Source organism: Netta rufina, assembly GCF_964035555.1.
Source record: "Netta rufina genome assembly, chromosome: 5".
Taxonomy (NCBI): Eukaryota; Metazoa; Chordata; class Aves; order Anseriformes; family Anatidae; genus Netta; species Netta rufina.
The window spans coordinates 59351597-59366225 of NC_140128.1; the positions used below are offsets into that span (position 1 = coordinate 59351597).

The following is a 14629-nucleotide window of genomic DNA, read 5'->3' on the forward strand; positions in this document are numbered from 1 at the left end:
AGAACTACACCCACTCTCCTCCAGATATTTGGACCCGTATGAGTGTGCCTGGTGTTTCCCAGCCACACGATTTAGCTCTCCAGCCTCAGCCTTCCGATGCCAACAAAAACACGACACATTACTCACAGCAGTAAGCGTACTGGATACACTGCTACAAAACAGCACAGTGCAAAAATGAGCAAGGGCTTCTTTGAGAAGCTGAAAGGGAGTGGCATCTCCATGTTTTCCTTCAAATCGCATTCACTGCCTCTTTTGCACTTTCTGAGCCACCCCTTCTTCCTCCAGGACTAAAAAAAAAGAAAAGCCTCAGAAGCTTATATAAATCAAGAAAAAAAAAAAGCTTTAGGAGTCACCCGCTTGAACACATCCATGTTTTCCTAAGCAAGATCCATCACTCCACCATAAATCACAAGTCACCCTAACGAAGAAGAAGAAAGTAAACTCTGTTGACAACATAGTCCCTTTCCAAAGGGCAAAGTTCTACTTCAACTAATCCGAAGAGAAAGAAATCAATGTCTCTTCCTAAACCTCCTTCTTCTACACAGCAACAGAAAATGCTACCACACTGGTATGTAAGGTCATCAGCTTCAAAGCAGCTCCAACTACTGTAACATGCAGAAGCAAAAATGACAAAAGACACCATATGGCTTCTGTCATGGTAGATAAAGCTAATGGAAGCATATAATGAAAATTTGAATTTCTCTTCTGTTTAATCTTTCACAGTGTAGCACTGACAATGGCCTGCAAGCCTTTCTTTTCCAGCTATAAAGCACTGCTTCCTCTCTGAATCATGTTCGTCCTCTGGCAGATAAAACGTTTTACTTAACGATGTCCTACAGTTCAGCAAATAGGATTGAAACGTACAGAAAAAAAATAATTAGATAAACATCTGACACTATGATAAATCCTTTTACGGAAACTCAACTTAGACATGCTCATAGGCAGGCAAGTCAGAAGATAAAAGCCTCTCATGAGCACAGCACTTCAAAAAATGCAAGCATAAATACTTACCAATTTCTTCTATTTCTTCCAGGAAATCATTATATTCACTTAGACTGGGAAAGTCATCCTCTCTTTTATTGTATCTTTGAGAAAAGAGAAACAAGCATTTATATAACACACACAGATGAAATTTCAATTCAACAAGGCTCTTGCTGCAAGCATATTAAGTATTGACCTAGTTTTATCAACAATGTGCTTTGTGACTCCCACAGCTGACCAGCGCACGGTCTTTAACAGCAGGCAGAAGTGCTTGTTATAAAGGAAAGGAGCTGGTTGGATATAAGTCAGTGCTATCTGTGCCTACTGTTTGCAGATCCTTTTTCTGGTGTTGCAGGTAAACAGAAGCATTGAGACTATCAAGACGTAGTAATTCCCAGCCAGCCCTTCATCATGAAAAACCTGTTAAAGGCAGAGACAACGGTAACGCCCACGAGAAAAGCTTTTTCTGCAAGTATCAGAAAAGGGAGTTTGGCTCCTTGCCAACCACAGAAAGCTTATGTCAGCAGCAAACTGAAATGCTATGTGATTATCTTACTCCCTATCAATAGATCATTCCAGAACTCATTTATCCAGCTCCTGATAGCTGGAAGAAGGAAAGAAACGAAGGGACAACAAGTCTGGCGAGAACATGGACAGGCTCTGAAAGTCAAGACACACAAGTTTTCTTCCCAAGAAAACATAAAGCTGAGATTCTGCCTGCTCTGCAAACCAAGATACATGACACCCAGGAGTATAAAAATCCAATTCTGAGAAGTCAAGCAAAGTTCCAATTTGGGGGATTTTTTTGCCTACAAAAAATTAATCTGGAAATCCAAATGGGTCAAATATTTTACATTTTCTGTTTTAAATATACTTCTTGTTTAGTCAACTGAGTTGACTTCATTCCAGCTTGACTTTTGTTAACTTCAGTAGACTTTATAATCAAACCTGAAAATTATTACTTTCTGCATCAGCGTCTTGGTATCCAAGAAAACGATTTCCCTACACCTCAGCAATATCGTAAGATTCATTTAGCATCATGCTAAGTCTCAGACAAAGGCTGCCAAGCTTACAGTTTACCTGTATGTTTAGTTTTGTACAATCAACTCTCTAAGTTTGCTACATTCCATTAGGTTTTCTTTTAACAATGCACCAACTGGCCTGCTTAGTTTCCTCATAAAACGTTGTTTCATGGCCACAAGGAGCGAGATGTAATTTTAGATGTAATTTATCTCAATTGCGAGAGCTCTTAAATCTGCCTGACACAAGGCTTGTAAGCAAGCATTTCCACTAACAATTGCTGTGTGAAGTAGGAAACAATGTGAACATGGCTTCTCTTTTGTCCATTTTCAGTCGGAAGGGTGCTAGCCTTCAATTCTCAGAACAGGTCCCCAGGCAAGAAAACAATCACGGTCCTGCTTCTCGCCCTACTCCCATGTTCACCCCCTCCAAGGGAAAGCAGCTGTAGCCCTCCACACGTAACCATCTCCACTTGGGAGGCAGGTCTTTGTGAAAAGTACACCACACAGAAACACCCAACGTTTTCTACTCCTAAGCAAGAACTCCTGTAGTCTACGTTGAGACTTCATTCCTCAGTTGTTGCATAAAGTCAGATTCTCTGAAGTCCCTCCATATTAAATGGAGTCAAGCTACATGGTGGTGGTTTTTTGGGGGAGAAGTGGGGAGTTTTTTAAATAACTACTGGAGGAATAAGTCAATTCTTGGAAACGATGATCCCTGAAATATCCATGTTCCATTCTTTGAACTGGCGACACTCACATTTTCAGCACCTTCTTCCGGATTTCCACCTCCTTGTCAACAGCCGGATCCTCAAAGAGCTGTACCCTGAAGTTGCTTTTCCGCAGGGGGGTGTCGCACTCGTGGCAGTTCCCAGCCCCTCTGACAAACAGCAGCTCCACGCAGCTCTCGCATCTGAGGGAGAAACAAAGAGTAAGAAGGCAGACACGTGTTAAACAGGAGCTGACACAGAGGATTGTCCCCGCTTTTTTGTTGCACCCGACAACTGCAACAGCAGGGGCTGTCCCCCAGGGCAGGAAGGAAACGACCAACCTGAGCAGCACCACGGCTTTATTCACCCTGCCCAAACAGCTGGCCTCTTTGCTCAGGCTGAAAGTTAATCCATGGACAATGACGTTCTTTGCATCAGGGGGAAGTTTGTCCACGGACACCGCCAAATTCATCGCACACGGACCAGACGGCGATATCCTTATTTGCACCACCTGGCTGCACAGAAAGCCCCAGTGATGTTCTCGGTGCCATCCTCAGTGCAAGCAGGGGTACCAGCTCCTGCTTCTCAAGATCTTCAGATCTTCCAAGCACCCACTGCTACCACCACCTTACAACTTACAGCAAACCTGAGCTAAATTCTAGCTCAACACAAATAAGAGAATTTTAAAAAGTAATCTCAATACTGTTTTTACCCATGCCCAGCTCTCCTACACCTTCTGTGAAGACTTTTAAGATGGCACATGAATGTACTTCTTACCCATTCTGCACAGAAATAAGGCAATACCGCCTTTCTGGCTTTATTTCTTCTGTCTTAATAAAGATTGCAGACTTTAAGACAACGCTTGTAACAAGTCATCTGGCGTTAAATAAAGGGAGAACGCACAAGAAAGCTAGTTATTTTAAATAAAAAGAGAGCATTTGGGTACTAATAAGCACAAATTTCCAGCAGAGGACAACACCTGCTGCAGTCATTTCCTGCTGCTAGGGGGGCAAGAGGGTGTCTATTTATAACTTCGGTACATCGAAGCCAAGTCAGCCCTACATTAAGGGCTAGGCTGCATTGCACCTTCACAAACTCAGCACAAAACTAAACAAGTTAAGAGAAACAATACTGACAGGGCTGCAAGGGATCTCAAACAAAACCCTCGCCCCGCCGACCTCCTCCCAACTCCACTGGTTCCAGTGGGCGCAGAGCAGAGCTGGCCAGAGCCAGCGAGTTCTGCCCAGCTTCTGTTTTCAAGATTAGAAAGTGCAAGGCAAATTCAATTGTATCTTACAATTAGAAAAAAAAAAAAAAAGAAAGAAAAAAAGTGCTTTTTTTTTTTTTTTGTCAACAGAAGCAGAACCGCAGTTTCGTAATGCATCTCGCAGCTGACCGAAGAGCGAACCTGGGATTTACTTAGACATTTTCCAGCCCCAGAATTCCTCCAGTGAGAGGAACAAACACATTGAAATACGATTTATCTGCAAAGGGAGAGATCAAACCTTTTGGCACGCTGCATCTGAAAGCCAGAAGACGTTGGGACATCAACCTGGGAGCTGCCCTTCTCTAGGAAAACTTTTTAATTCGCTATCGTGGCGGAAGCAAAACCTCGTGAGAGGGAGAAAGGAAGGGAAAGGAAGGGAAAAGAAGAGAAAGGAAGGGAAAGGAAGGGAAAGGCTCTCATCTGCTTCCCCCAACCAGTCTGTGCACGCAGCAGCCCTGTACCTAAGGACAGTTTCGCTGTCTCCTTCGTTTTGGCAGCCAGTGCTGTTTGTACCTCTCTCAACACAGCAACTGAAGTACTGGGGGGAAAAAAAAAAAAGCCCATCTCCTCCTTCCTATTTTTAAGTTATAGAGAAGGGAGTGCAAGGCTCCAGAACTTGGCAGGTGGATCCAAGCGCAGGTGTTTGTATTGTTTTTTAGTGTGGTGTTGCCTCAGGAGCAACAGAGCTGGGGCTCCGTGTGCGAGACATCAGTGCAGACAGAAGCACCTGAAACTGTTTCGCTTTTTTTCCCCCTTTTCCCTCAATCAAAGACATTTCAAGTTTACACAGGACTTGACTAAGGACAACACCCCTCCTTGCAAAAGCACTCCCGAAAGCACTGCAGTGTTTTGGTGCCTTCCCAGACAGGGCCTGGTGTTTTTAAGGCTAGAGAATAGCCTGCCATGCACAGAATATAAAATTAAAATCTCTCTAAATATCACTAAAATATCTCATTACCTTTTAGGTTTAGCTTTTTATTCTGGGTGAAGATAAAAAAAATTCCCCAGGAGTTACTCACACGCAGACAGCAGAGGAAGCCTATCAGCAATGTCACCAACAAAAGCCATCACATCATCTCCAGGAATAAAGTCTCCTGGTCTTCCACAGCAGGACGATAAATAGCAGTACACTCACTTCCATTTCCGTGGACGTTGGCTTGATCTGTCTTTTTCTTCTTTTTCACCCACATGAAATATTTAATGAATGGCTCTGCCTAAGCGGTCTACAACGACGCCACGTTTTAGAGGAAAACAAGTAATAAAGCCTCTAGATGGTCGGCAGCACCAATGCTCAAATAGCCCTACAGGCTATATTTGCACTTCAATGGTCAAGGACTTCAGGATCCTACTAAAAATGCTTCTGATGCATTACAGAAGAGAAGCATTAGTTCTAAAGTTCATAAAAAAATAAGATATTTAACAACTAAATTACACTTACGGGGAACCACATGTGTGTTTTGGACAAAGTGCTTCCAAAGGGTAAAAGATTTGTGCCCAAATCTGCATTCCCTCACCCCCCACACACACACGCAGACTTCACGTAGGAAGGATGGGAGACAAGGAATGCTCTCGGAGGAAGAGGAAGCCTCTTGGACATCTGAAGGGATGAAAACATCACACAACATTAGCGTAGCCTGATGGCCCCACTCACTTTTCTAGCTTGGCTGGCAACAGAGCAAACAAAACAAAGGAAGGTTTTCACAGGCAGGAGCACTAGATAACCTTTTTTCTTAAATTTTAGATTCTGCTGAGCATAGCACAAAATTGCAGGACTTAAATATGCAGCCATTCATCATTCCAGAAAAAAAATCTTTATGGCTTCTGCTGTTGACTAGGATTATTACAGAATGAGTTACTACCCTTCTTTCCAAAGGTTATTTTTAGTAGATACAATTATTAAACAGAGTCAAGCATTTAGAATCCCTAAGACCCTCTTTTCCAGATTTTATAACCAAGATGTTTCTGTTACTTAAAGTAACGGGCAAAACAAATGATCCTCTCTACTGTGGAAAAGTTTAGATTAAAAACATAATACAGACTTTCAACATATAGCCAAGACTCGAACTACAAACAAAAGCAAGGGAAGGAGTCGGCAAGAGAGATCTGTTTGCACTTGTTCCTCAGTTCTGATGTCAGAGGGAAATTTACTTACAGAATCGGAACAATCCTTGATTTATAGATAGGGAACGTGAAAAATAAACAGAAAAAATGCACACAAGAAAGTTTACTGTAGAAAGACAACTTGGTTTTTAAATCAGAGATGCTTCTAAGAACATCTGCAGGCTTTTTGCTTAGCTTGGGCTAGACAACTGCTCTGGCACACAGATTCTTCAGCTGGGATATGAATGGCCCAACGTGGAGCAAGCAGCTGTCAGACCTGTTTATTTCACAACCTTCAGTACATTTAGCAAGTACTCAGAACCCACCGTGGTTTCTGCTGCATAGCCAAGAGTTCATCTACTATTTGCAATTGGCCATCACTGGTTTATTTTCCAACACCAGGCTGAGGGATTAACTGGTACATCCTAGAAGGCAGGTTCTTCCTCGAGCATGCAGCAGTGATGAACTCTCCCTGATCCAAGAAGCTATGGGATCTGAGTGAAAGCAATTGTTTTGTTCCACATTACAGGACAGGGAGCACAAACAGGGGAAAAAGAAGCGTGACTGCAATGATGCCAAACACTTCTGAGAGCCTCGGAACAAAGGACATTATGAGACCAGTAGCTCTCAGATGAGGAGGGAGCTGTCTCTTTTCACAGCTCAACGTCAGGAATCTAGAAATCCTCATTTAAGTACTTGCTGAAGAAGCTGCCCAGTCTTTTGGGTCATCTCTGCCCTTCCCCACCTGCAAAACTCAAGAGGGTGCCTGGAGGAGATGCTCATTGCTCCTTCCTTCCTCTGCTGTTCAGATTCCGTGCAGTCTAAGAATGAGGATTTTGCTGTTCTCACCTTGTAAGGAGACAACTTCCAAATGCTCTCAAAACCTTATTTGGCCGAAAAATCCATGATGGCTCTGTCCTCAACCAGCACACGAGCAGCTCTCACAAGCAGTTTACGTGCCATCTAGAGATTACAGCTCGTTACAGCAGCGAGGCATTTCAGGTTTCAGGCAGAAATCACAATTCTAGCCACCAACAAATGAGCTTTTTCACAACACTGCTTATAAGCTATCTTCAGTCTGCAGCTCCTCTCTGCTCAGCCCACAGTAACATGCACTGCAAGACAAAGCCTCAGAGATCACTTTGCTAACATTTACATTCTTTTTTTCAGAAATACCGAGACTCCAGAGAGCTGATCTTAGCTTCTCCTTTAAACAATAAAGCATAACCAAAAAAAGGCTCCGGTACTCTGTCTATATCTGTATTATGTCAGTTCTCAGCATCATCTGCCAAGCTGCTAAGCATACAATCTTTCCTTTAGACTATTTATATCTTTTGGGAAAAGGATGCACGCGCACACTTTTGTTTCATTTCTGTTCTGTCAGACGAGTCCTGCTCCATATTGCAGAAAGGAGGAGGTTAAATGAACCCAGACATCCCCAAAATTCAGAAGACACTCAGCCACGGTTAACCCTGGTTTCCAAACACCCGTATACATGCCCTGACCATCGTGCAAACGCTACAGACCAGTACATCTCAACCGCACTTACCAGAAAGCAAGCAGACCAGGTAGGGGTTGAACTACAGTCTTGAATGACTGGCATTTAAAGCAAAAAAAGACATACTGAGTGAATTAATAATAAACAGAAACATTCCCACCACCCATTGTGTTTCAACATCTCCATTACAAAACCATTTCAAGTGTCTTGGACCTGACGAGAGGATTTTGCAGCAAGCTGAAACTTAACTCACTCCGTACACGAGCCTTTTCTTTATCCACAATGCCCCTTCAAAAAATTAGAAAAAAAAAACTTTTACGATATTAACTCAGGATAGTATATAGAAAATATTTTAGAGATATTTAATTAAAGTGGTTCTTCACGAGGTACTAATGCATACTCAATTAAGCACACAATAATAAAAACATATCTTGTGGCACATTTATCTCAATTGAGTCGAAGTGACAGGCCAATGCTTGACAGGCCAATTCTTGACGACTCAAGAGCAGCTGTGTGGAATTGAGAAATCAGTTTTCACAATGACTAGGCATACCAAAATCGATAGAGAATTTACCCAATGTACCAGAATAACTACTTCAAGTCCATTACAGTCTACTGGGCAAACACATGCGCTAAAATAATAATCCAGCTATGTCAATAACCCTTTTATTCTGTTTTATTCTCTTTCAGTAAGAACCTTTGCAAGTTTTTCAGGTTCTCAACGACCATCAAGCTTGGTAGCTTCCAGGATTTGTACCTGCCTACAGCACACCTGAACCTAGGAGGCAATTACAAAATTCTCCACGTCTGCCTTAAATCAAGGAACTGCACATTTTTCAGATGTGGTCCAGCTCAGTGCTGGTCATCGGCTCCCAAGACCCAGGACAAACATACTTTTCCTTAACAAGTTTAAGATCTCACACCAAACTCCATATAGGACACGTTGCCCCATTCTAGTCCCATATCCATTTGTGACCTTGCAATGCGTGCACCACTGTGTGGGTTGACCTGCCCCCAGAACCTGCAGACCTTGTCAACTCAAGTATTTTGAGCATTCGCTTGCTTGGTTTTACTGAACACCTGCAAATACGAGAAATCACACGTGAAAAGAAAATAAAACACAGATAACAGAAAAATAAACGCTTTAGGGACCCGAAATAGTCAAGACAAATCTTTCACTTGAGGCTTCTACCTTCTGTTCTGTCCCTTCAATGCATTTTGCAATGCAACAACGGCATGTGGAATCAAGACAAGGAAATAAGGCTGTATGGTAAAAGGGGGAAAAAAATTAAACGGTATTTATGGCACGACGGGATATCCTGACCACAATACTGAGGGCTTGTCACAAAACACTCCCCACATTTCACATCTAATCTCAGAAATAAGAAGATAAAGTTGATAAAACACACATCTGGAAAAGAACCAGGCACATGACCACAGTTTTCGATAAAGACAGCAGTGGTTTGGGGTCTCAGTGGGAAGCATGTAAGCTTTTTTTAAAGCTCAAAATCAAGATGACCTCTCAAAATCAAAACCTTTACCAATCTCTTGTAGACATACCTGTTGAATGATCTGTGTACGTTGGCTCATCTCTCTCAGCCTTCAGGAGGAATCAAGCCAAATTTCTGCCAAGAGCACTGCCTTCTATTTCACCCTAAGCATAAAACTACACAGTCCAGTTTCCTTAATCCATTCAAGCACAGAGAGACACTGTGGGGGCATGTACACACACTTAAAAAGTTAAAAAGAGCAGTCTAATGGAACAATAGCTGCATCGTCCATGTTCCAGACAGCACTGGAAACACTGGCAGTGCACAAAGGGCTGTATGTAAGGAAGAACCATGAAGTTTGCTTGGTTTGAAAAGACTGTGAAAGCACAACCTGCCCTGAAAAGTGCTGCATGCTGGCTCCAGCACACATCATGTTTTATGATACAAGGAAGTCAACTATTTCCTTGCAGGTAAATAATTTTAGGTAAACAGCATCGTTTCTCTTAGAAATGAGTGACCAAACAAGAGGTCAGACACCAGCTCCCATTCTCACAAGTAGCAAAAGTCTTAGAGACCTCAGGCTTGTGTATTCAGCCTAGGAAAACCAAAATTGTATTTGTACAGGTTAAAGCCAGCACCAGTGCCAAAGCTGCTGCTGCTGCTCTCATCTCCCTTCACGCCGTTGTACGACCTCCTTCCCCTGCTGTCGTCTCCTGCGGGGCAGAAACAAACATTTGTGCAGCCACATGGTTAGTCGCTGGGTTCTTTTCCTGCCAGATGAACTCTCCCATTTGGTTCACCACATAGCTCGCAAATGCTTACACCAGCACACAGCAAAGGGCAAAGTGAACGTAGGAACGAGCGACGAGGGTGAGAACGCTTGAGCAGCGTGTTGCCAAATATAAAACCCCAGTCAGGGCAGGGAGCACATCACGCTGCTGCCACCGAGCCCTGAGAGCCAGACACGTTTAAGGATCGCTCGTGCTGGAAGCTGAAGCTTGAAGAGAAGAGGGGCTGTGTGCGGCACCAGGCAACGCAGCGAGGTGCCCAGCAGTGCTGTGAGCAGTGCCATGGACCTCAGCAGCTTTGCAGATCCCGTCTGGAAGCAGAACCAGGAGAGCCCTTGAGCGAACTGCAGGCCTCAGCAAGCCCGGCAGCCAGACTTCCTGCAGCCTTCAGCAAAGGCATCCCGCAAACAACGCTCCCATTCAGGCAGCTTCTGCCACAGCAGTGACACGGGGGTGGTTTTGACGTGGTTTTGACTACAGCGGGTCCCCTGACTGTGGACGTGCCTGTGACAGAAGCACCAGCTCCAGAGAGAGGGCAGCACCACAGCAGGCAGCCATCAGGGGTGTAGGCCGACGTGGGATCGCATCCTATGGGAATAAAAGACCCTCCCCAGCATCCAGCACAGGATCATGGGCTGCTTGGGGTTGACAGGGACCTCTGGGTCCACCTGGTCTGACCCCAGCTCCAGCAGGGCCACCCAGAGCAGGGAGCACAGGCCCACAGCTAGGCAGCTTCAGAAGCTCTCCAAGGAGACCCCACCACCTCTCTGGGCAACATGAACACCATGTGAGGAAAGACAATTCAACCCTTAGAGAAATACTTCCCCTAGAAGAAGGCTCCTTCATGGGTAACCACAGCAAATCAAACTTGTGGAGGTGCTCGGCAGAGCCGGGGCCTCAGGGAGGCCCTTTCAAGCTGAACAAGACCCCAGAACTGAGTTACAGGGAGAGCCTCTGGGTGGGACAGCACCAAGAGCTGGTCCTCTCTTCCCAAGCTCTGAACTCAAGAACAAACAACACTGTTTATTAAATTTTGTCCTCCTCTTCATTCTTACAAAGCTTTTATGACATTATTTCAGCTCGATCCAAAAGTGTAAGGAGAGAGAACATGACCCAGAAGTGTCCTTCATGATTTCAGGGTACCCTAAGCCACCTGATCACCCCACCTCCAAAGCACGGTTACGCCAAGCAATACAAGAAGAACAGGTGCAGTAGCAGACAAAGGATTAGAACTATTCTTCAGAATCGCTAAAAATAAAAGAGCCAAAAAGCATGTAATTATTTCAAAATCTTTTAAACAATGGCTACCAGATCACTTTACAGGCAAGCACTGCCACAGCAGAAACGGAAGGCAACACAACCAAACAAAAATTCATGCATGTGAAAAAGTCACAAAGCTACTGGGAGTTCATCATTTAGAAAGTACCAAGGAGCAGGCAAGGCACCCCAGTACAATAATTATTAAAAATTAACTCATGGTCCCTCTGCAGCACAAAGCAGCCAGGAAAAGGCACATGCAACCCAGGGATGCATCAGAACAACTACTGCTGTCAGACAGACCACCAGGATCTGATGAGACTTCAGCTGAAATCACATTTGCAGGTTTGGTCACTCACACTCAAGACAGATGAGTTCAGCCTAGAAATGCAGAAAAGAGCAACCAGGATGATCACAAGATCGGGAAGATAGGCTTATCAAAGCAGAAAGCGCAAAAAAGGTACTTAAACTAAAACTAACAAGTCTAACCAGTAGCATAAAAATTCATACTGGAAATTGTAGATTTAACTAGCCACAACAGTAAGTGTGGAACCACTTCCAATAGGAGCAGCAGGGCAAAAATCAGTTTCAACATAAAGTTTAGTAAGCTCATGAGGAAAATTTTATGATCTGGATATCTTCAAAAGGTAACTAGATAGCCAAGAAGGGGTCTTCCACTTCTATCTATCTTCCTAGCAGCTTGTTCTGAATCCTGAAAGCCAGAGAGAAAAATGACTGAAGAAGAAAAATCAAAAAAATAAAAATAAAAAGCTAATTTTGGTGAAGATAGATATACTACATGCATCTTTGCATATTGAATTTATTTCTCCTCCAAAACAACGACGTGCATGGCACAGATGTTTTAGCATCTGCTCCTTCTGCTCATAACAGAAATAACTCCTAACCCTCAATCTTAAAGCGCTCTTTCTTATATTACACAGATTCATATTCTTCTACTGAAAACCAGTTAATTTATCTTATCTAGCATAAAACACGATACGTGTGTCTCAGAGATCCAAATTCAACTCACTTGGGTGAACTTTTTCATCTTTTCATCATACCATTCTGTTTGTCTGACCTTAACAGCTGATGCAACAGCACAGAAGGAAAAGAGAGAATAAACCTTCCCTGTTTATCTTAGTTCAGATAGCACGTGCAATTTAATATGTACATAATACAGATATCTACTCTACTAGCATGTTATAAAGAATCTGGTAGAAAGTATGTCTGAGCTGATGCACATTTCTGTACACCTTGTGCGATGACATGGCTTAGCTCACAAGTAAAACAAGTTTAGAGGGATGACATCTCTGCAGCAAAAAGTGGTTGTCGTGACTCAACAAGTTGTCATTCCCTCCTTACCATCAGTCCAACACAGCCTTAGTGAGCAAACTGCTTCCCATACTGCTGGCAGTGAGGCAGCCCGAAGGCCCCAGCAGCCTTTGAATAGCAAGGACTCAGTAGTATTTTTGTTGTAGACAGCACTCAGGTTTCCCTGACAGGTGTAGGTAGCTTTACATCATGTCCCAATTCCCTACTGGAATTTCAATTGATTCAGCCATTCTTAATTTCCTGACCTAAAGCACTGCACAGAACAGCTTGCTAAATCTCTGTTGCCTTTACTGAAACAGTGTGAACAGCTGAACGTCAGAGAAGGAAGAATGATCTCTGCACAGTCCTTAAATACCTTGCAGAGCTGACTCTAAATTATTGTTAACATTAAGCTGTGGAAAAAACTCATCAAAAGAAAGACTCAAGAACATTTTTATTGCTATCTTGCACCCACATTCAGATTTAATCCTTGAAGACAGAAGCCTGGGCAAGTATCTTTTAAAATAAAAGACAAGCAGTAAAAAGAAAAAAAAAAAAAAAAAACCACTTGCAAACAGTGAAAAGTTTATTTCCATTTTTTAAAATGTAGACATACAGTGAAAGAGGTAATCTGTGACATGCCAGATTTGTATCAAAAAAATAAAAATAAATCTAACAATTCACAGCTTGCTGAACAAATTCACTTCAAAATAACCACACAGACAAACAGGGCTGAAAGGGACCGCTGGGGTCGCTGCCTGCACTTCCACACAGCCAGGCACTCGACTGTCCAGAGAAACCTGCACATCGTCTGCCTTGAAAGGGCCACAGGCCACACAGAGAGCTCTGCAACCCTGCACCAGGCTTTTGGCAAATCTTTTTTTTTTTTTTTTTTCTCATCTAAAATAGTTGAAGGAGATGTAAAGTGTGAACCCCAAACCAAGCCAGGCATCTCCTGTCGCAACAGGTCACTGATTTAGGAGAGGTGGCACTGCTGGAGCTCCTGGTGTTAGCATCCCAAGGCCCTACGAAGTTACTAGTTACAGGCTTGCTTATACTTTCTGTAACCAAACAGATCTTACTGTGTTTTTTTCACAAAGCTTCTTTATCTCACCGATCTTCATTTCCCTCAGTATACCTGCAAAGGAAATACTCTTGAGAAAATCCCCGCAGTAGCAATTCCAACAGCTCTCCCCCTCCCCAGTCTCATCTGGGAATCTCCTACTTCCTACCGATTTTTAAGGGTCATTCCTCACTCCATTTTCACATAATCCCTAAACAACCATTATCACATCTCGACTCAGCATGAGATAAAATATAGACTGTGCTTCATAAACAGTGGAGACCTTAAGATTACATTCTTAGTGGGACGCAGCACGATAAATATTTCAGGGATGTCTTGAAATACCCTACAAAATACAACATGTGGCCAGTGGAACAAGTCTCAAAACCAAATATATTTTGACTTATTAAAAAAAAGGAGAAAGGGAAGCCCACCAAAACCTCCTCCCCCACATCCCACGCTGGCCATTGAGCAGGTCAGGCTGCAATTGATCCTGACCTACTTAAAGCCTGGGAGGAAGCATTTTTTTGCATTGTAAATTTAATCACTCAAAAAAACCCTTTTTTTCCTTGAGCTTAAAAATAAACAGCAACTGCTATTTTAAAACATATCGCATATTGCTATTTTAATATAAGTTGGTGACCATTACTCAAACTTTCTGAAATGAAGTTTTACGGTCACACTCAGTGCAACTACTTCTAGAGGAAGGTATTGAACAAAAATAAGGAGGATGTATCAGAGCTTTGTTAGCTACGCTGGCATCTCAACCATTTCCTACAGATCATAGGGAATAAAAACCCAGCCCTATTCCAGTGAAGCTGGAGGTAACTTCAAAAGGTTATCCAACAGGACCCCAAGTAAGTAAATACGTTGCTTGCCAAAGAGGTAACACAAACTGTTCTTCCAAAGTGGCAGCACGTTTCAGACTATTTGCTCATGGTTAAAATTCGTGCCATGCATCTATCCCCTTCCTGGAGGGGCAGAGATGAGGAGAGTTGGCTGCACAATGTGGGAAGGAGAAGCAAGACAACATATGGATGATCAAAGAGGCAAAAGCAAAAAATAATAATAATAATCTATTTTATCAAGATATATTATACTCTTGTTTGTATTTATATCTGCACCCGTTATGCCACGAGCCACAC

General features: G+C 43.0%; 1 protein-coding gene across 2 annotated transcripts in view; it reads right to left on the reverse strand.

Moving 5' to 3' along the window:
- The window catches only part of MNAT1 (MNAT1 component of CDK activating kinase), a 120183-nt gene that overhangs the window by 83128 nt on the left and 22426 nt on the right, over positions 1-14629 (reverse strand). Inside the window, exons 1-3 of one of the 2 annotated variants that reach the window (XM_084288420.1) lie at positions 3052-3219; positions 2761-2913; positions 1012-1085 (exon numbers count right to left, since the gene is read on the reverse strand). In XM_084288420.1, the coding sequence (XP_084144546.1) occupies positions 1012-1085; positions 2761-2913; positions 3052-3182 (358 nt within the window). In that variant the 5' untranslated portion in view covers positions 3183-3219. Of the gene's footprint in view, positions 1-1011; positions 1086-2760; positions 2914-3051; positions 3220-14629 lie in introns of those variants that run through there. The other variant, XM_084288421.1, reaches the window with a different exon arrangement.